A 19,890-nucleotide genomic window follows, 5' to 3' on the forward strand; every position below is an offset into this window, starting at 1 on the left:
GCAGCACGCAATATGGGAGATATGGATTATTCTACGCGGTTTGGCAATGTTCATATTATAAGAGGCGCTAGGGTGTAGAACCAGTCATGGTGGTAATGGTTTCATGTAAGAAAGATTATTCATGGGATGTACAGTAAACCTTCCCGGGTGACTTAGCCCTCCATTTTCTTCCTGATCCATGGTTTCAGTCAAACCTTCCTTTCAGCACCCAATGGATTTCTGGCACCTTGGAACCATATTGTGTGCGCTTCAACAGGCTCTCGCTGATGCAGCGCCTGATATCTGCTGTGAGTAACTTAGGTTTTCAACGCCCTGAAGCCATATTTTGGGTCTTCCACCTCCTTTAGCTGATGCTGTTCTTGATATCTGCTCTGAGTATGGTAGGTGTCTAGAGTCATGAAATCTTATTTTGTGTTTCCCACCAGCACTTGCACCAGTTTCCTGTGCTATCTGGACTGAGTTTTTTTGGTTCATAGTGCCGTGAAGCCATACTTTGTGCTCTTTCACCTGCTATGGCTGATGCTTTTCCAGATATCTGGTCTGAGTGTCTTTGGTATATGCTGTCCTGAGGCCATAGTTTGCACTCTTCTGTCTGTTCTTGCTAATGCTGCCCGTGCTATCTGGTCTGAGTGCCTTCGCTCACTATCACCCTAAAGCAGTACCTGTGCTCTTTCCCCTGCTCTCGCTGATGCTTTTCCAGATATCTGGTCTGAGTGTCTTTGGTATATGCTGTCCTGAGGCCATAGTTTACACTCTTCTGTCTGTTCTTGCTAACGCTGCCCGTGGTACCTGGTCGGAGGACTCTTGGTTTCCAGTGTTCTGAGGTCAAACTTTGAGCTCTTTGCCCTGCCCTGCTCTGCTGAAGCTGGTCTGGCGCTCTTGCTTTCCACCTCCGATTACAGGGTCTCTGAACCACCGAGACGAGGTTTTCAGAAAATTTAATTCATGGGTATTACTTGTGAAACCCCTGTTGCCGATCGGGTAAAGCATGCCACGGCTCAGGAGAGCCTCATGACATGAATGTTGCCAAATCATGTATTTCGGTACAGAAGGGGCAGTGCGGTCCTTTCAGTATGACCAGTATATGGTGGTGCCCTGTGTGCCTGACGCATATAGGCTGATAAATGAACACCGTTACTTGGGAGCACACGCTTCTGGACATATCCCCACTCGTCCTTCCCCTGTCGCAGAGCAGTAACCTGACAGTCATTTGGATCATCCTCATACTGCGCACCTTTGCCATGCAAAGGTTTGTAAATTATAACAATACGATTTAAAACTGTAGACAATTAATATAGTATACCTGGCGCCATGATGCTTTCTAGACACCTTGGCCCGTATTTATACTCCGTTTGCACCGAATTAGCGTCGTTTTTTTCGACGCAAATTCGGCGCAAAACTAACGCCATATTTATACTTTGGCGTTAGACACGTCTAGCGCCAAAGTATGGGCAAATAGCGTCATTTTTTGTGTGAACGCCTTCCTTGCGTTAATGAGATGCAAGGAAGGCGTTCCCGTCTAAAAAAATGCCGGCGACGCAAATGCGTCGTATTTATACTCCCGGGCAAAAATCACGCCCGGGAGTTGGCGGGTCAAAAAACCCCGCATTTGCGCCACTATTTAACGCCTGGGTCAGGGTAGGCGTTAAGGGGCCTGTGGGCTCAAAATGAGCCCACAGGTGCCCTCCCCTGCCCCCAGGGACACCCCTGCCACCCCTGCCCACCCCAGGAGGACACCCAAGGATGGAGGGACCCACCCCAGGGACATTCAGGTAAGTTCAGGTAAGTATAATTTTTTATATTTTTTAATTTTTTTTGGTGGCATAGGGGGGCCTTATTTGTGCCCCCCTACATGCCACTATGCCCAATGACCATGCCCAGGGGACATAAGTCCCCTGGGCATGGCCATTGGGCAAGGGGGCATGACTCCTGTCTTTACTAAGACAGGAGTCATTTAAATGGCGTCTGGGCGTCGAAAAAAATGGCGCAAATCGGGTTGAGGCGATTTTTTTGCCTCAACCTGACTTGCCCCATTTTAAGACGCCCTAACGCCATTTTCCCCCTACGCCGGCGCTGCCTGGTCTACGTGGTTTTTTTCCACGCACACCAGGCAGCGCCGGTCTGCTAGCGCCGGCTAACGCCATTCCATAAATACGGCGCCCGCATGGCGCTTCAGAATGGCGTTAGACGGCGCTAAATTTTTTGACGCTAAACTGCGTTAGCGCAGTTTAGCGTCAAAAAGTATAAATATGGGCCCTTGCTTTTAGGAGGGAAGATAGCGTCATAAAATACTTGCACAAGAAAATGCGCCTTCACAATAGTACTGTGATAAGAATCCCATTTAACTGCATGTCACCCGAGAGCATCTGTTCTGAATGCATGAGTTTAGTTCTGCAGTGCCGGGAATGGTGCTGCGAAGTCTGCAGTGTAGTAACCGGTGTGGCGCGCGCTGACTGGGATCGATGCTGGGGTAATGGAAGTGTTTCTCAGCGGTGAGATAAGAGGTGAGGAAGACGGAGGGCTGGAGAGCCGGGTCTTGCCTCCTCCTCGGTTGGCATAAAGCAGCGTGGCCTAATGGGTTGTGGCAGAAGTGAAATAAGGACGAGCACGCCCGCTTTGTGTGATCGCAAAAACAGCTGCATATCACTGGAAGCTAATGGGGGCTTCTGAAAGTGTATTGCAAAGTTGCCAGGGTAATAAAAGCAGGCGCCTCTGTCTAGACTGAGTCTTGCTGGTGTCCAGCAGTGATGTTTCGTGCTGGAAAGACACAAATTATCGTAGCCTGAATCGATCAACAACAAGCATTGGCAATGCAATACGTTGTCTGTTTCTGAAAATGTCTTTTCAGTCGCTGGTGCGTTTGGACCCTGAATAAGTCATCGTGCATGCATCCGGTCACTCATCCTTGTGCTCACGCATCCATTCATACCCTCCGCCCCCTACTTGGCCTTGAATTCATCCACAATAAAACAACCATATGCAAGATAAACTGAAAGGAAAAATTAGAAATAAGAAAACATGCTGCTGCCTAAATTTGATGGTGTCAGGATCCAGAATAGGCAGATTAGGAATAACATTTCCCCATCCCTGTGTCACACCATAGGTGACGGGACACGCATCCCCTCACCTGGAGAGTTAAAGTGGAAATTAAATGTAACTAAGCAGTTGAAGAAAATTCAGCTGCGTACAAGGGGAACGATGGATAGCGTCTCAGAAACATTTGTAACTAGCTTGTTCTTTGTTTGTGTCAGCAGTATTTGATTTTGTCAAGATCACCAGTCGAGGAAAGAAATCTATCCCTATGAAGTATGAGCTCCATTTTTAATGATATCATTAATGCTTCCTCCTCTGGTGCACATGTGAATGTGGCAGTATAATAGGTGGGGTTTCCATTCAGCCTGTGCCAGACAACATTGAATATTGGTTGGTTTACCTCAATTTCATTCAGTTTTCATTCGTCCTGCCCTCAGTTGAGCATATTTCTTGCCTTATCCATTCCTTCTGTTCTCAGGTTTGTTTGAAGTTTTGAATGTAATTTTCTTGGCCTTTGTCTTCTCATTTGCAGTTAATTAGTGAATTGCTTCTGCCCTAAACTGTGCACTGAGACGGTCTCTCTCTGCTTCTTGACAGAAGAGGAGTTTGTACCACATGTTGTGACTAACTTTTATTATTCACATCCTTACATAATCAATTCCTCTCTTTGTAACAACTACCTTCATTTCCTTTTGGACCCTAACTCCTGTCTTCCTTTGTTTCCGTGTTTCCTTGACGTTGTTGTTACCAAGCATTGTCCAAATCCGCAACGGTTGGAAAGGATATCTGGCAAACAAGAGGTCAGGAGCTGTGATCCGCCCTTTAGGTTAGCTTGTTACTAGAAAGGAATGTGTCTGCTTTAATTCCAACCCACTCTTAAAGGCCTATTGCCGTTAACAAATTCTTCTCACAGTAAAAAATCAGGCTTACTGCCTTGCTTTTAACATTTCATTATAAACAGATCAGATGTATGACATTAGACATAAAATTTCCCTATGAACCAATTAAGCCATTTTGCATTTCTCATTGGCTTGTCACCATAACCAACTCATGTCTACTGTACTGCTCATAACCTGGCAACTACCAGTCTAAAGTCATAACATTATAACTATGAACAACATTACAATTGGCAAAACAATATACTGCCCATCTCAAAAAGGGCCAAGACAATTACCACATTGCAAATCTCCAGCCTCAAGAGATTTTCTAAGGTGCAATAGTACCAAAACTTTGGCCTACCACAGTAATAAGTGAGATTCCATGTAACAAAACACCACCCACTGCTTTGACACAGTAACAATCAAAACTTAAATGACCATTGGCTTTGATAAATGTTTTCACATTATTAAAAACATCAGTGATATTTACTGCAGATCAGACCTGTGAACTCTGACATAACTTTTCCAGTGAGCAGATCAGGCCTTTTGCTTTGATCATTGGCACGGCACCATCACCAACTAAGTCCAGCTTTATTGAGCGTAAGCCTTCCCACAAGAGAAATGAAAGAAACGGGGTTATTAATTGAGAGGGGTGAGAGCCCCACTCAAATATTAAACACAATACTTGTCAGGGTGAACCACAAAAGTCACTAAATAAACCTGTGCTTAACCCTCTGGTAGCTTGGCACAAAGTAGTCAGGTTTAACTTGGAGGCATGTGTAAAGAATATATGGAGCACTCAAACAGCAATAAAGTGAAAACACAACCCAAACCAATTTAGAAAAATAGAGGTAAATTTGATAAACAAAATGACAACAAAACAACAAATATTCAATAGGCAGAATTGGAGTTATGAATTTTTAAAGTATTATGTAAAATAGCACCAAGCAGCACAACTCGCAACTCAGGGTTATCCATTCATGCTGACTAGGTCAAATTCACAAGTTCAGCCTGACCACAATGAAGTGCTTTTTGGATCCAGGGACCAGGTCTTTCCCAATGGATGTTTTTCCTTCTCAAAGTCCATGCGAGGAGTTTAGCAGGCGCTTCGCATTGGCAGGGGCCACTAGGAGGCTTATGTCGGCATAAAGAGCAGTTGTTGCTGGAGTTTCGATTTAGCGGTTGACACACGTAGTTGCTGTTTGGCGTGAAGAGAAGGTTGCTTCGGAACTTAAAGTTGGTGGGAGATGCAGTGACCAGTGCTGATGTAAGGAGCCCATTCACCTTTGCCAAGAGAACCAAACTTCTAGATTTTCACCTTCACTTAGTTTGAGGCAGCAGGAGCACACTTGGATGCCAGCCAAGGGTCCCGGACACGGAGGTCACATCTTGGGGATCAGGAATCACGTCAGATAGAGGGTGACAGAGGGTCTCAAGCAGGTCCAGTTGGTGCTCGTCAGAGAAATCATCTAGAAGCTTGTTATGTCCCTGTATCTCAAACCGGAGGTCAGCCATCTGTTCTTTGAAGTCACTTCTTAGGAACTAGGGTTCAAGGCAAACAGGTTCCATCTTCCTTCTTCTGACATCCTTGTCGGAAGAAGACCTTGTTCTGAGTCCTCCACTGGTCCAGGTGTGTTCTGATATGAGGTCCTGAAGGTGCCGCCTTAATACCCAGTGCCATCCTTTGTGTAAGGAAATATTCCTGGCCGAGTCCCAAACTGGTACTTGTCAGTTCTTCCCCCTCCCCTGGGTTTGGCTCCAATCTGTCTTGGGGGACAAAAGGCACAGACAAAATCCTTTGTGTGTGCTGCAGGCAGGTGCTTTTGAAGTGTAACCAGGGCAGGACACAACTGCTATGGTACTTTTAGAAAGTTGGCATTTCCCTGCCTAAACCAAGTGTGTCTTACTGTGCTACTGGTAGTAAGACACATTTAGTTTACACAGGAAAATGCCAACTTTCTAAAAGTACTATAAATAGCAAGGGTGCATGAATAATATAGCTGACTTTGATTTTCTATTAATGCGATCACACACAAATGAATATCAACAGAGGGCCAATACACAAATTCTTTATACAAAGAAGACGTCATAGGAATCTTATTCAAATACGATACAAAAGGATCACAGTGAACAACAGTTCTTGGTGAAATACATTGAGCACACAGTGCAAAAACATTAAAAGTGATTTAAAAAATTGGCAATAGACAATACAATGGTCCAGTTACAGGGTCAATACAATGAATGATTGGATTTGGAAACAGAAAGTTTCCTTTATTTTTTCTGCCAGCTTCTGGTGGGCCAGATTCTTAATGCAATATCTTTATGCCCCCAGTGTTGATGATGTTTTGACCTAAAGGGTATTCTAACGGCCATTAGCAGGACAACCAAATTGTAGAACATAAGTAGATCTTAAGTAAATAAATGTAGTACTAGTGAGAAAATTAAAAATGAAAAAAGGACAGACTTAGACCAGGTCATTAGGAACATGGATAGTTACCTAAGTATTTTGAGAATATGAATCCCTTGAACAGATGAATGAGGGAAGAATTAGTGGAAAATACAAATTGGTGCTTTCAGAGAAAATGTGCAGTGCACAAATAATGTGTCTTACTAACGTAGAGGTCACAAGGTCCTTCATCTGAAATAGAATAATGGCATGTAATAAAAGGAAATGATCGCAGCCTCAAAAAATCACTAACTGAGTTGGTGAAAGTGGTAAGGTAATCAAACTTACAGATGAAGAAGCCTGAAAAGGCTTTTTGAGTTAGGTGACAGCACCGATCCGTAATTGCTGGCAGGGTTAAATTTTTTGCAGGCTGTAAAACAATTGACATAGACTATGAGCTAAGAAAAATTCTTAAAGTGATAAATTGCAGACATTACAGAAGGAGCGCTTCCTGTGTATGATCGGGTTCTGAAGGAAAATGCCAGAGAAAGTGTGTGATGCGTACCAGAGATAGACTCACAGGCACAATTGATTTAAGTAGGTGGGTGCCACTCATATGACTCCACTGACAAAAGAGAGTAAATCTCTAAATGAGCCTGGGGAGCAGAAGCTCACAGCTCTGCTACCAGTGTTCTTCCTCTATTAAGGTGAACACTGGTGGGGGAATCTCCCTCCAGATACTGTTCATAAAGGAATGCAGAAATGGGAACAGGAGCATGAGATGGAAACCATGTCAAAGATAGCAGCCATCTTACAATGGAGGCATATAGTGCAGAGGGTCAGATAAGGCCAAGCATACAGACCTTAGGCAATTATTCAAGAAGGAAGAAGATAGCCAATCTAGAACTCTTAACACAAAATGCATGCATAGAATTAATCAGAGTCTTGAAAGCCTAATATGAGCCAAGTAGGAGATGGAAAAATAGGTTGCTATGCATGTTACATACATCATTAAAAAAAATTGAAAATAGGGCAAGAAAATAAAAACAAAGCAAAATAAGTATCAAGTTAAATAAGCCACAAACAGACATATTTCTAAATAAATGAGTAGCAATCGTCCAGGATATTCAGTCTAAAGTAGTTGCCGAACATTTCATAATCCATTTAGACTCACATCTGTTGATCTGTTGATCATACTCTGTATATCACCTCCTCTAGGGGCTAATATCACTTGACCAATCACTTGCCGTACGAATGACATTTCTGAGAGTGGTATTTGGTGAAATATGCCACTAATAGGACATTCATGACTGTAAAAACTGGGTTAATGGTTGAGGGGGGTTGAATCCTAGTCAAGTGGTAACCACAATTCCTGTCAAGGTAAAGCCATAATTAACCCTCAATTAACCTGTGCTCAACCCTCGGGTAGCTTGGCACATAGCAGCCAGATTTAACTCAGGGGCAATGTATATAACAAGATCAAAACACCAAAAATCTAACCAGTAGAACCAGAGATATGCAATTTTAAAGATTTAAGTAAAAATAAAAGTGCTGAAAAGCACAAAGCACAAAGCATCAACTAAGGATATCTGTTTGTACTGGACTGGGACAAAGTCACAAGTTCAGGCAGACTGCAAAGGACTGCAGGCCAGCTACAGGGACCCAGCTGGCCCACCGAACAAGAGTACCTTAAATCTTGGTTGTAAAGTGTTGCAAGGTCCTACGTCCGGGATCCATCATGCTGCTGAGGCGATATGTTGTTTCCAGGGAGCTGAGAAGTTGCAATGTGGGGTCCTGCATCATAGTCAAGGAGGCCGTCCATGAGGGGAGCTTGCAAAGCAGAGTCCTGCTTTGAGCATATGTCACGCCCCAGTTGGTTCCCAAAGAGACTGCCAGGCTTGCAATGAGAAGTTGTGCATCATCGTCAAGACTGCAGTCGATAAGAGGATGGCGATGCGAGGGGCTGTGTAAGGGTTGCATCAAGAAGCAGCAGTTTCAATGCAGGCTACAAGGTTGATGTGGAGTCCTTGCACTGGACGAATCCTCACAGCATAGGCGATTCATCGGTTATGCTCGGGGTTGCACCGCACAGCAGAAGTGATGTGTTAGTTCTGCTGGATCCACAGATGGGCTGGTGGAGCACATACAAGTCCACTTCAAAGAGTCGAGGACTGAAGTGACTCTACCTGGCAGGGTAGGACTCACAGTTGCAATGTCCAGGTTCTGGTTAGAAGAGACAAACCCTTGGAGTCACTCTGATTGTCTTTTGTTCAGGTTACAGGTCCAGGTCTTCACACCCAAGCAAGAGGGCAGCAGATCAGTACAGCAGGCAACAGCCCTTCAGGGCAGCAGTCCAGCAGAGTGACAGCCCTTTCAGCAGCACCGCAGTCCTTCTTCCTGGCAGAGTCCTCCACAGGTCCAGTGGTGTTCTGAGAGTTGTACGAGGTCCAAGATTTATACCTGGTGCATCCTTTAAGTGGGAGAAACTTCTAGAGGTTTGCCTGTGAAGTGCACAGGTTTCCTGCTTTCCTTGCCCTGACTCCAGACTAACTACTGCGGGTATGCAATTCTGTGTGCAAAGGCAGGGAACAGCCTATTCAGGGATAAGTGGGAGCTTTGCCTAACTTATCCCCTCCACTCTGCCAGTGATGGCCTGTTCAGACACACCTAAGCTCTCTATTGTATGTGGCTGTCTAGGAGGAACACAAAGACCAGCTACCAACTACACCAGTCATTTGACTCAGAGATAGGTTGAAGCCAATAATTAGCTAAGGCAGGGAAATGCCAACTTTCTAAAACTAACATTTACAGAATTGTAACCAAGAATCTGACATCACCATAAAAGAGGATTTTTCATTACAATTTAAAATATGCCAAACATGAACAGCTTACATGTTCCCATTTGAAAGTTACCGTTTGCTGCAATGTAACAAGGTAACTCTGATGTTATTGTATGGAAGAAACAGGCCTTGCAGCAGTGAAAACAAATTTAGGATTTTTTTACAACAAGGACATGTAAAACGTAAAATGACATGTCCTACTTTTTAAATACATTCCACCCTGCCTTCTGGGCCTGTGTAGGACCTCCCCTAGGGACGACCTATAAAGTAAAAAGGTAAGGCATGGCCCTGGCAAAAGGTTTCCTTTATCTGGTTGAAATGGTAGTTTAAAACTGCATACAGGCTGAAAAATATGGAGGAGTAAGGCATAATATTTGAGGAAAGACCACCCTGAGGGTGACAGTTTTAACAAGGACATTTTGAGAATCCTGCTCTTGTGTTGAGCTACCCTGTCTTTACATCTTTAAGAGGTTTGTCCTATGTGAATGTGATATCAGTGACATTGAATTAAATAAACAACATTAGCTGAATTACAGTTAGTAAAGTCAATTAAATGGTGTGTAACTTTGCCAGTATACAAACAGTTTTGCGTCTATAGTTTGATCACAGACTGAACAATAATGACATTTGAAATGACCAACAGTATGGGGTACATCTAGTAGGATGGCCATAGAACTTAGTTTGGATTTCCAAGTCATAATATTGACCAGGTGTGAAATGAGAAAAAGGGGTGTAGAAACTCACTAACTAATCCACGTGTAGTTTTTAAGTTCCGGTGTTTTTTTGTAATATTAGAGATTTTATTTGATGCTGGACTGAAAGTGGTAACACAGGCAAGACATTCAGTAGTGCTCAGAGCTCTCAGTGTAAGTAAAATACTTTTGGAGCATACCAAAGTACCAGGCTCTTTGCAAGGCATGAACTACCAATTGTTTTGGCTAGGACAGCAGCATCTCTAAAATAGTTATTTTTCCATTTGCAAACCTTTCATATCTTGATAAAGTGGCAAAATGATAAATTATCCTTGAGGCCTCAGGGATGGAAACTTTGGTGGGATAAGAGGGTATTAGGTCCCATGTGTTTTCTGTATAGGTCCATTCCCAGTTTGCCTTCATGAACACATATGGTAAGGTCAAGGAATGGGAGGGCTACATTACTAAAAGTATAGTGTAAAATATAAATGGGCATGGCTATTGATTACACATGTCATAAAATCTGTCAGTTCAGAAATAGTCCCCTTCCCAGTCATCTTTGTAAGGTTTCTATATCCTGCTATGCATGTAGAAGGGGTTGTTCTGGTGCACAATTATTTGATTTTGAACATGGGGCCTGATTAGATCTTGGTGGATGAATCACTCCCTCACAAAGGTGACAGATATCCTGTCTGCTGAAATGTAAATCGAATTATATCCTACAGAATTAATATTTCGGTGGATGGTATACTGCCCAGCCAATATCTAAATCAACCACATGGTCTACATATATAATGGCAAAATTGGCAGTGAAACATGCTACCATTGAAACACTTAACTTTGTTGGTAAAAGGTATTGTTGAATTGAATAAAGTTTTTCGTGAGATCATTTTCCAAAAGACTTTGTAAGGACATGGTAAGGAGTCGGTCTGTTATCCCACAGGGTGGTAGGCATATCAAGTCCTTTCCAGCTGTGGGATATTTATATAAAGTGTCTTATTATCTAACCCTACCAGTAGATCTCGCAAGGGAAGCCTACCATTGGGAAGACCTATAATTTCAGGATGTTGATCAGTCCTAAATCCCATTGGAAAGTATCTAGAGCTTGTAATTAAAAGTTATGTGTCCCTGACAAAGACATACATAGGGGACAGTATGGATCTGACCAAGCATATTGAGCACTTTGACCCCTCACAACACCAGGAGAGGGGCTTTGGCTCTGTCCATATTTTGGGAGCCAGGAGTACAGGCTTTGATTGGGCAGAAGTTGTGTATGTCCACAAAAAATGTATGCTGTTCACATAGTTGTGATTATTTTGTTTATTAATCCAGCTGTGGTATGTTGAACTGCCAGGGGCACACACACACACATTGTAATGCTATTAGGTTGTCTTGGTTAACTAGATAATATATGGTGTTTTTCGCTGGCAGCAGCACAAATGATAAGATAGCAGTCATGAGCCTCCATGAAGTTTTAGGTCTGTCTTAACAGTGCAACTGTCATCTGACATTTAACCTAAACCAATATTATTCTTCAGTTCTTTGCTTCAATACAAATTATATTTATTCCCATTGTAGTACTTCACATTACCATACAGCGTCTTTGAAAGCCAGATCTTTTGGCATTGCCAATGCTTGTTGTTAATTGGACCCAGGCATGACTGCTGAAGTGGAAGAGGTTCTCAGTTACTCCCTGTATTACAGAAAAGTGCATGCTAGGACGTGATTCCAGAAGGACGCTGCAGTACTTGAGAAGCTTTGGGTAAATGTTTGGGGCATTTTGAATTTAGGGATAATTGGGTATTGAGTTATTCTTATAAGTAGTGTTTGGCCACTTGAGATGTCTTTATATGCAAGGCAGGAAATTTTAAATTTAATACACACTTTTTAGTGGCCATTGTAGTTTCATGAGAATGGACGAGAAGTAATGACATATCATGGAAAATGATAGAAGCTAAGACTTTGAAAAGAGCACTTGCAGAAAAGAGGGTGTGATTTGCAGAAGTTGGGGCAGCGTATTTGCAGCAGTGCGTGACAGGAGTGGGTGTTTAACAGATCTGCATCACACACAATTGTGCATAGCAATAAATATATTTATGCAATGAACATAGTTATAATGTAAGATACATAATCACAAAATGTTAGATAAACTGGTGATGCTGAGATGTGAATCAAAGTCTTCAGTTTCCTATGCTCGATACATGGCAGCTGTCATTGGCTTCCTTTACAGAAGGAATAACTCTAAAAAAAAGTAAAAATGATTTGTTACTTTAGTAGAAAAATAATATATGTGATAGGGAAATTGCCAAAAGAGCCCTGCAGCTTTCTTCCACCAGGCCCTGTGTATTATTATGTAGATTATGAATATGTGGATTATGTGGATTATTAATGAAAAAGCGAAACAGCATCAAAAGGAAATCCAGAGTTAATATAATTGCAGTAAATAATGGTAGCCTACAGCTGGCCCATCTTTAAGAGTCGACCCCCTCCTGTTTGGAAACTTGAAGAGGCGGGCACTCCTTATGTTCAGGTCTGGCAGCCAGGCACTATACATGTGATAAATGCACAAGCTCCTTGTTGGCTGTGCTTAACATTTCACAGCTCTGTGGGTGTGATCTCCTCAGCCTGGCAAAGCACTTCGAGGATCTTTACCTCATGGCAAGGCCTCTGCTTGGCAAGCGTCACTGATGGCCTCGGACCTCGGAGCTTCAGGTTTAAGTCCTGAAGTGCCCAGGGGTGAGTGTCTATCACCAATGCTTCAGCACAGAGTGGGGTGCGGTCATCAACTCTCACCGACTCCCATCCCACTCTGTGACGAGTAAGGGCCTGCTGCCTCCTCTCACTGCCCAAAGGTCAGCCAGTGAGAGGAAGGGGCATTCCCAATCATAAGGAATTACTGAGACCTCCCTTCTGAGATGCAGCAGCCGGTAAGTTTTTTTATTTTTTATGTTTAGTGCATGCGTATAAATGTGTATGTATGAATGTATGCCTTTTTTGAGTCCATGCTGTGAATGGGATTGTGTGTTTGTGCATATGTGTGTGTATGGCCTTTCTGCCCTCTCCCTGCTCGAATTACTGGCCTACACTGGTAGTCGGATAAAAGCATACGTGTAGAAGAGAACAGTTTGATACTTACAGAACATGGATTCAGCTGGACGAGGCTGAAAACGTATAGAGCGAGAGTAGGAGCAGATGCTACCGAAATGTGTAAACATTTGTGGTGCTTCCTTGTGGGCAAAGAAAGTGGGGACAGTCTCTGATGGTGTGTTCATGGGACTAGGAGTACAACATCTCAAAATAAGTCTGACAAAGTGAAACCTATTGGGCCCAATTCTAACCAAAGCTTTCTTCCCTGCCCTTCGTTGAATGTTAATGTGCACAACTTGCAAATTCTCTAAGGTCACTTGTACATGTGCATCTGCAGATTCTCTCCCTCAATGGCATGAATTTATAGAAATGTCCTATTGAACACTTTGGGGTTTAACGGCAGGACAGCCTTAGTGCACTATGGAAAGTGTTGCACTCCCCCAAGACAAACTTTCACCTGTTCCAGAGCTGACATTGTTCCAGTGAAGCCACAAGCCACTTGAGTCAGTGTTCATGTCTGTGTGGTTTACGACACAATTCTCCATTAGCACGCATGACTTACATTAGTGCTGGTGCACCACATTCATTTTTACCCTTTTGTTCGTAGTTAAAATACATTAAAGTTACTGTGGGCAGATCATCAGGGATGTCCTTTAATGCCTAATTGTTAGAACTTAGTGGTCTGCTCCCTAAGGAATCAGGCAAGCTCTGGCAATATTAATTGGGACGAGGTGGTCGCACAGGGCTTGCCACAAATCTATGGATATTGTGCTTGAATAGAATGCATGTTCGATGGTTTCTATCATGCTACCAGTGGCCAGCATAAGCGGAGATAATCAATAAGCTGATCCACGTGCACTGGATCATAGGAGTCTTTAATTGTAATTGTAATTATATATTGCTTACTACCCCTGATGAGGCATCAAAGCGATTTTTTGAGTAGCACTCTACTCACGAACCCAAAAGGTTTAGTGGTGTATTAGTATAAGGAAATATGAGTATTGTATTAGTATTAATATAGGGAGGTACGAGTTAATTTGAGTGGAGGACATGTGAGTCTGTTAGTTGGATTGAACAGAATAACGGAGGGATAGAAGGAGGAAGAATCCAGAAATGTTATTTGGAAGATCAAAGTAGTTACCCACTAAAATACTGGTATACACACTCACACCCAGACACTCTCACAACCACTATCACCCCCCTAGATACACCCACTCACAGCTAACCTGACACCCAGAGAGGCCGCAGCCAACTTCTGCTACACATGGCAAAAGGCTGTGCACAGGATGGGTTTGAGTGGTTAGGGGGGTTGTCCGCAGGTTCTGGCTGCAGGCCAGGTCTTGCGGGGAACCTCCACAGTGCACAGGCAAAGGCCGTGCATGGTGCAGGGTTGGGTGCTTATAGGTATTAGCCTCGGGCCTGGCCAACCGTCGCCATGCACAACCAAAGGCCTTATGTGGCGGTGGTTGGATTAATGTACAGCAATGAAAATGACTATATGTAAAAAAAAAATTGAAATTCAATCAAACTTTGCAGGGATGTTATAGTTAGGCTCACATTTTAAGTGTTCGAAACCATTGAAGTTCATCAGTTATAGTTAGAGTTACCTCAAGTAACTATAACTTCTGCCCTAAGGTAACTATAACTCACGCCCTAGCCATGCACTGCTAATGACCCCACAAATTATGGCACTTATGACATCTTTAATAACATCATTGATAACATCAATGTAATATTTGCAGTAAAACTTTTGATGAAAAAAATGTGCATAGCAGGGGAGTGAGTTATAGTTACCTTAGGGCAAGAGTGGATGATATATCTGGGGGTGATGAATTCCATAGTTTGGCTGCATGAACAGAGAAAGATGTACCACCTATTGTCTTTTTCTTGTATGGTGGGGTTTTTCGTCGAGGTGCCTATCATGAACAGAGGTTTATTATGAAATGTATTTAGTGATTTAATTCCTGATGAAAAGTGATCCTGTTCCATGTATTTAAAGAGAAGCATGAGATGTGGTGTCCCAATTGGTTTCTCATTTTCACCATTAATGTTTAAAATTTAGATGGTCCGACTAGTGTACATCCCTCAGCATCATCAAGAGGTACATTTCCAAATCTGTGCTGATAAAAGTCAGAATTCTAACCAACTGGAAAATAAATCTGATTCTGTCCAATTTCTCAGAATGACTAGACTGCAATTTTCCTTAGATGAAAGAGAGTTTTCCATGCCTGAGTGGTGCAACATCAGACATTCCACACTACACATGTCACTAAATAAGACATCTTTATAAATATGTACTCTCCCATAGGGGAATTATAGGAAATGGACCTAGGAGACTCCACATTAATCTTTGGAACACTGGAAGTCAGAGGACGGTTCATTGCTACTCCATGAAATTGAGCTACACTTAAATCACTGTATTGCTTACCACTTCATATTAAACAGATGCTTCTCATTATTTCATTATAACATGGGTGTGTCTGTTCAACTCGGTTCAACATCTGCAATGCTTTTATGCACATAACATTGCATGCATATTTGTTCTTATTATCTCATTATTTCGCACTTGACTACGTTTTTTTCATTTGTGTTAAGACAGCAGAGGGTGATTTTGTTTTTTTCCAACCTCACACGTACCTTTCGCTGAAGTAGCTTACTGCATTCTGGACCTGGGGGCACCAAGCAAAGGAGCTCAGAATTATTGATCTCTTCAGTATGTCGGTTATTAAAAGATATCAACTGAGGAAAAGTTTACAACTTACAGAAATCTTACATTTCTTAGAGGCAGACATAATGGTCCCATGTCAAGTTTTACAAACAGTAAAGCATACTATAATTAATATTGAAGGATTTATCTCAAGATCTGAAATCTCAGGCTCTCTTGAGAATTTATCTTCTACAATTCCCTGATTCCTTGAAGTTATTTTTAAAAAAAGGTGAGAGCCCTTTATAACGTCTCCAAACCTATTAATAAGCCAATCCCTTTCATTTCCTTTCCCCTAGACTGAGCAGGTACCTTAACTCGGAATATAACCGTACCGCTAGCAGTATGTCTTATGCTTAACCTAACCCTAACATTACAGCCAACACTCACACACGTTCTAATCCTAACACTAATGTTAATTTTTGCCCTAACCATGGTCCTTTGCTTAATCTTCAAAGTAATCCTAAACTGAGCACACAACTTTAACTTCAACCCTAACCCTACCTCACCCTAACACTATATTTACCCTACTACCAATACTTACCGCTATGTTAGTCCTTGTGACTCCAATGTTTCTGAAGTCCCTTTTTGTTCCAAAATATTTGTCACTTGTACTGTTTGAGTCGAAAAAAATATGGCGCCGATTTTACAATTACTGAATTAATAACATATTTTGAACACTGTCCAACCGGGCACAGCCGACTTTGGGATACTATGTTTATCATTTTTGAGTAATAAATGGGCCTGATGTTTTATCACACACTACTTTTACTCTCTTCATGGATCAAATACCAAAGTTGTTCACAGTAAACATAGAAAGGGTCACATAATCCTTTATTATTTTTTTACAGGTCTGCTGAACTTAGACACTATTTTTTTTTTCTAACATTTTGATAAAACTATTTTTATTATGCCTTTATTGCAGAAAAAATATAATTGTTAATATTTGGTTGATATTAATGCTTGTTCAAATAGTTGTATGTGCTTTGGAGATTGACTGTGATGGAATTTCTTGTGCTTTGTAAATAATTTAATAAATAGAGGAGTCACCTTAGAATAGCATTACACCAGACGTTAATCTCAGCTATATTTTCTTGTCTATCAACTAATGGTGTACAGGTATACAGTGATACTAAGACATTTTCCACACTTTTCTGAGCTCAGTCTAGGTGATAATGATGTTGAAATTGTGTGAAAGATTTCATATTTCCATAACTTTCACTGAGTGAATTCAAAGAAAAGAAGACAACGGAGGAAAATAATTAATAAAAAGAAATTAAACAGAAATTAAAAAGCTACATCATTAATGTTTCCTATTTCCTAATCCTGTAAATGTGTACCCTTTGACATGCGTAGATTATATGCATCTAAATTAGGAGAACACTCCTAGATTATTTGTTTTTCAAGAATTCACCGTGTTAACGTTTATTTACAACGTAGATATGTGAATTAAGTAAACTGGTGTGGCTCTGGACCACAAGCAGCCATAATTTACGAATGCCGTAAATTACACCCTTTTTTGTGAATCGGAATAGTAAACTTGTCTTTGAAATATAAATTTAATGGGAAACATCAAACACGGTAATGAATAAATATACATCGAATATGTGAATGCATTTAATGAAAAAAGCTCCTCTTAAAGCAACACAAGACGAAAAATGTCAGCAGGTTACCTTTGTTGAATTTCGATTTTAAAATCAACAGAAAAACTTGTGAATTTATTCGTGGAGACTTTTTTTATACCATCCTGTTATTTATTTGACTCTTACTGGTTTCAGTATTGATACCGTCTAGGTTAATTTTAAACTTTATAACCTAAGAATGAATAGTTGAAAGTCCATTGGGTAAGATTTATAGCTTTTTGTTCTAAATCGAGAGACAACCAAGTTTTAGAAATTCTGTTTGCAATGAATTATTTTTTCTCTCAATGTAACGTTTTGAACTATAAAAATGTGCACATATCGGTGCAAAATAGTTTGCATCTATAATTGCATCTGTTTGGAGCACTATATGGCGTCCAAACTATGACTGATGGTAAATTCTTTATCTAAAACCACGCAATCTAATTCTATTTGCACCCAAAACGCAATAGGCACAAACCTCAAAACCTGATGCAAAATAGATTAGTTGAATAAATTGGTGGTGGCTGGATCACAATAGTTAAAGATGCAGCCTTCTTAAAATCAGAGGGTCTCATTTAAAATGTAATGCATTGTGTGAAAGTGGACATCACATTTTTTGCATCAGGTGATGTCCACTTCCACACAATGCATTACATTTTAAATGAGACCCTCTGATTTTAAGAAGGCTGCATAATTAACTATTGTGATCCAGCCACCACCAATTTATTCAACTAATCTATAGTCCCATATATATTTAAAATGTGGGAAAACGAAAGATATATATTTTCAATTCTATGATGCAACATAGAGAACAGTAATGCATCTATGTCTATCTCTGGGATTTTATTTCTCACCGAATTCCCCGTTTTTTCATTCAGAGCAAGTGCCAACAAGGGCTGGTTTTCGAGTGGACCCATCTGGCAAGTATTTTTCGGCTTCCATTTTCCTGTGAAATGACCATCATCCATTTTGTGTTCATTTAGCTGTGCTGTACGTGATCATTGTTATGGCCAGCTGTGCGTGGTCAATCATCCTTCTGTTTTGCACACATATTTTTTGTTCTTTCCAGCATGATTTTTAAATGTTCATCCGTTAATCTAATGAATCTGCTAATCATTTACATGTTTTTCAATTATTGTAAAATATTTTCCCGATAAATTGCATTTTCACGGGTAAGTGATAGTGCATCATTATATTGCATAAACAATGCAAATTGGAATCCGCTTTTCTTGCATCATGTTGTACAAGAATACACAGCAAAGCTTTGCTCCTGAAGTAAATAGTTAAACACATTCACCAGAATCGGCGCCAGCAATGTCCAGGCCTCTGAAAGATATTGCATCAAGGAGAGGTTTGAGCCATCGTTTTCGCATTAATCCACCAAAACCACGCAGTGCAGCAATTAAACGCAAAATTATACTTCATTTCTTTATTAGGAACTCTTACACGATACATCACTCTTACACGATTACATGCACTTTGTTGTGGTTAACCTCTTAGACAGATGGCGTGCTATTATTTGACCAATGTCCAGCATTGTTTGGAAGTGCTTGACACCACATTATACTGCCAGCCAAAATCTTAGGACAGGCAAAACAATGGAGTGCACAAACCAGATTCAACTGAAAGGCACATGGAAGTCCATCAATCTGTGTCCTGAGCACACACCTCTGGAGTGCACTACGCCTAGGGCATAGGAAACAACCAAGTCTGTCAACATTCAAAAAACAAATTATTAAATGAGCCTCTCAAGGAAATGACAAAGAATCCGTTTCCCCCCTGAACGAGAGAGGACTCTGCATTGCATATTGCATCCTCCATTGATCTATGGCATTGAAGATCCCAAGGTGGTTTTGTTTCCAGCGGAGGTGTTGTCTAGTCAGTTACTGTTTGATTGCCGGCTTATTGTATGCCCTTGTATCTGGTAAACCTTTTAAATCTTTTAATTTTACCAATGAATCTGATTTGAATTTCTATTTCCTATCACTACTGTTGCGCCTCTCCATTTTCTGAAGGAACCAACAGAAATTGTATCTCTTTTAGGATTTCCTTTCCTATATGATATAAGTTCTTACTGCATCATTGTACCCCAGTCCTGGTGAAATAGTACTTATTTCCCGCTTTGGATTTGCTTCCATGAATCTGTGAAGCAAAATCAAATTTTAGTCCACCCACTCCTCAGATAGCCTTCGCCCAATGATCTGACTTTGAAAATTGCATTTCTCTAGCCAATTCTCACTTGAAAAATGTTTATCAGTCATGTCCACTGTTCTTTTACTAGCTGTATGTTTAACAGTATTTTATACGCTACGCATGCCATTATGCTGTTATATTACAGGTATATATGTTTCCTGCTCTCATCTTGACGTCTGCCTTTCTACCCCCTTATTTTTGTTCACATTAAACTCCATCAATAGCTATCAGTATTTTGGAGCTCTAAAAGCCCTGAATGTTTAGCAGATGGCAAGCACCATTATCAAAATCAATAAACATGCAAAAGGAATGTTCCCTCAGTCGCTGCTCATAAAAACCTACATCTACCACATCAAATGTGCTGCTTTGCCTATGTTGCTAAATAATACAGGAAAACAGCTGTAACGTACAAGGCACGAAAGCAAAACCTCTGATCACACAGCCCACTGAATCCA

At 41.2% G+C, this 19,890-nt stretch overlaps 1 protein-coding gene and 1 long non-coding RNA gene across 11 annotated transcripts in view; one reads left to right on the forward strand and one right to left on the reverse strand.

The window, feature by feature from the left end:
* MAGI2 (membrane associated guanylate kinase, WW and PDZ domain containing 2) overlaps window positions 1-19,890 on the forward strand; it is a 2,755,167-nt gene that overhangs the window by 2,423,185 nt on the left and 312,092 nt on the right. For 8 of the 10 annotated variants that reach the window (XM_069229701.1, XM_069229700.1, XM_069229695.1 and 5 more), the window contains one exon: window positions 18,121-18,162. The exons of the other annotated variants lie outside the window; for them this stretch is intronic. In XM_069229701.1, the coding sequence (XP_069085802.1) occupies window positions 18,121-18,162 (42 nt within the window). The remainder of the gene's footprint in view (window positions 1-18,120; window positions 18,163-19,890) is intronic. 10 annotated transcript variants of the gene reach the window in all.
* LOC138288280 (uncharacterized) overlaps window positions 1-19,890 on the reverse strand; it is a 344,175-nt gene that overhangs the window by 215,096 nt on the left and 109,189 nt on the right. The window lies entirely within an intron of this gene.

The sequence above is a fragment of the Pleurodeles waltl genome, chromosome 4_1, assembly GCF_031143425.1.
Source record: "Pleurodeles waltl isolate 20211129_DDA chromosome 4_1, aPleWal1.hap1.20221129, whole genome shotgun sequence".
Classification (NCBI taxonomy): Eukaryota; Metazoa; Chordata; class Amphibia; order Caudata; family Salamandridae; genus Pleurodeles; species Pleurodeles waltl.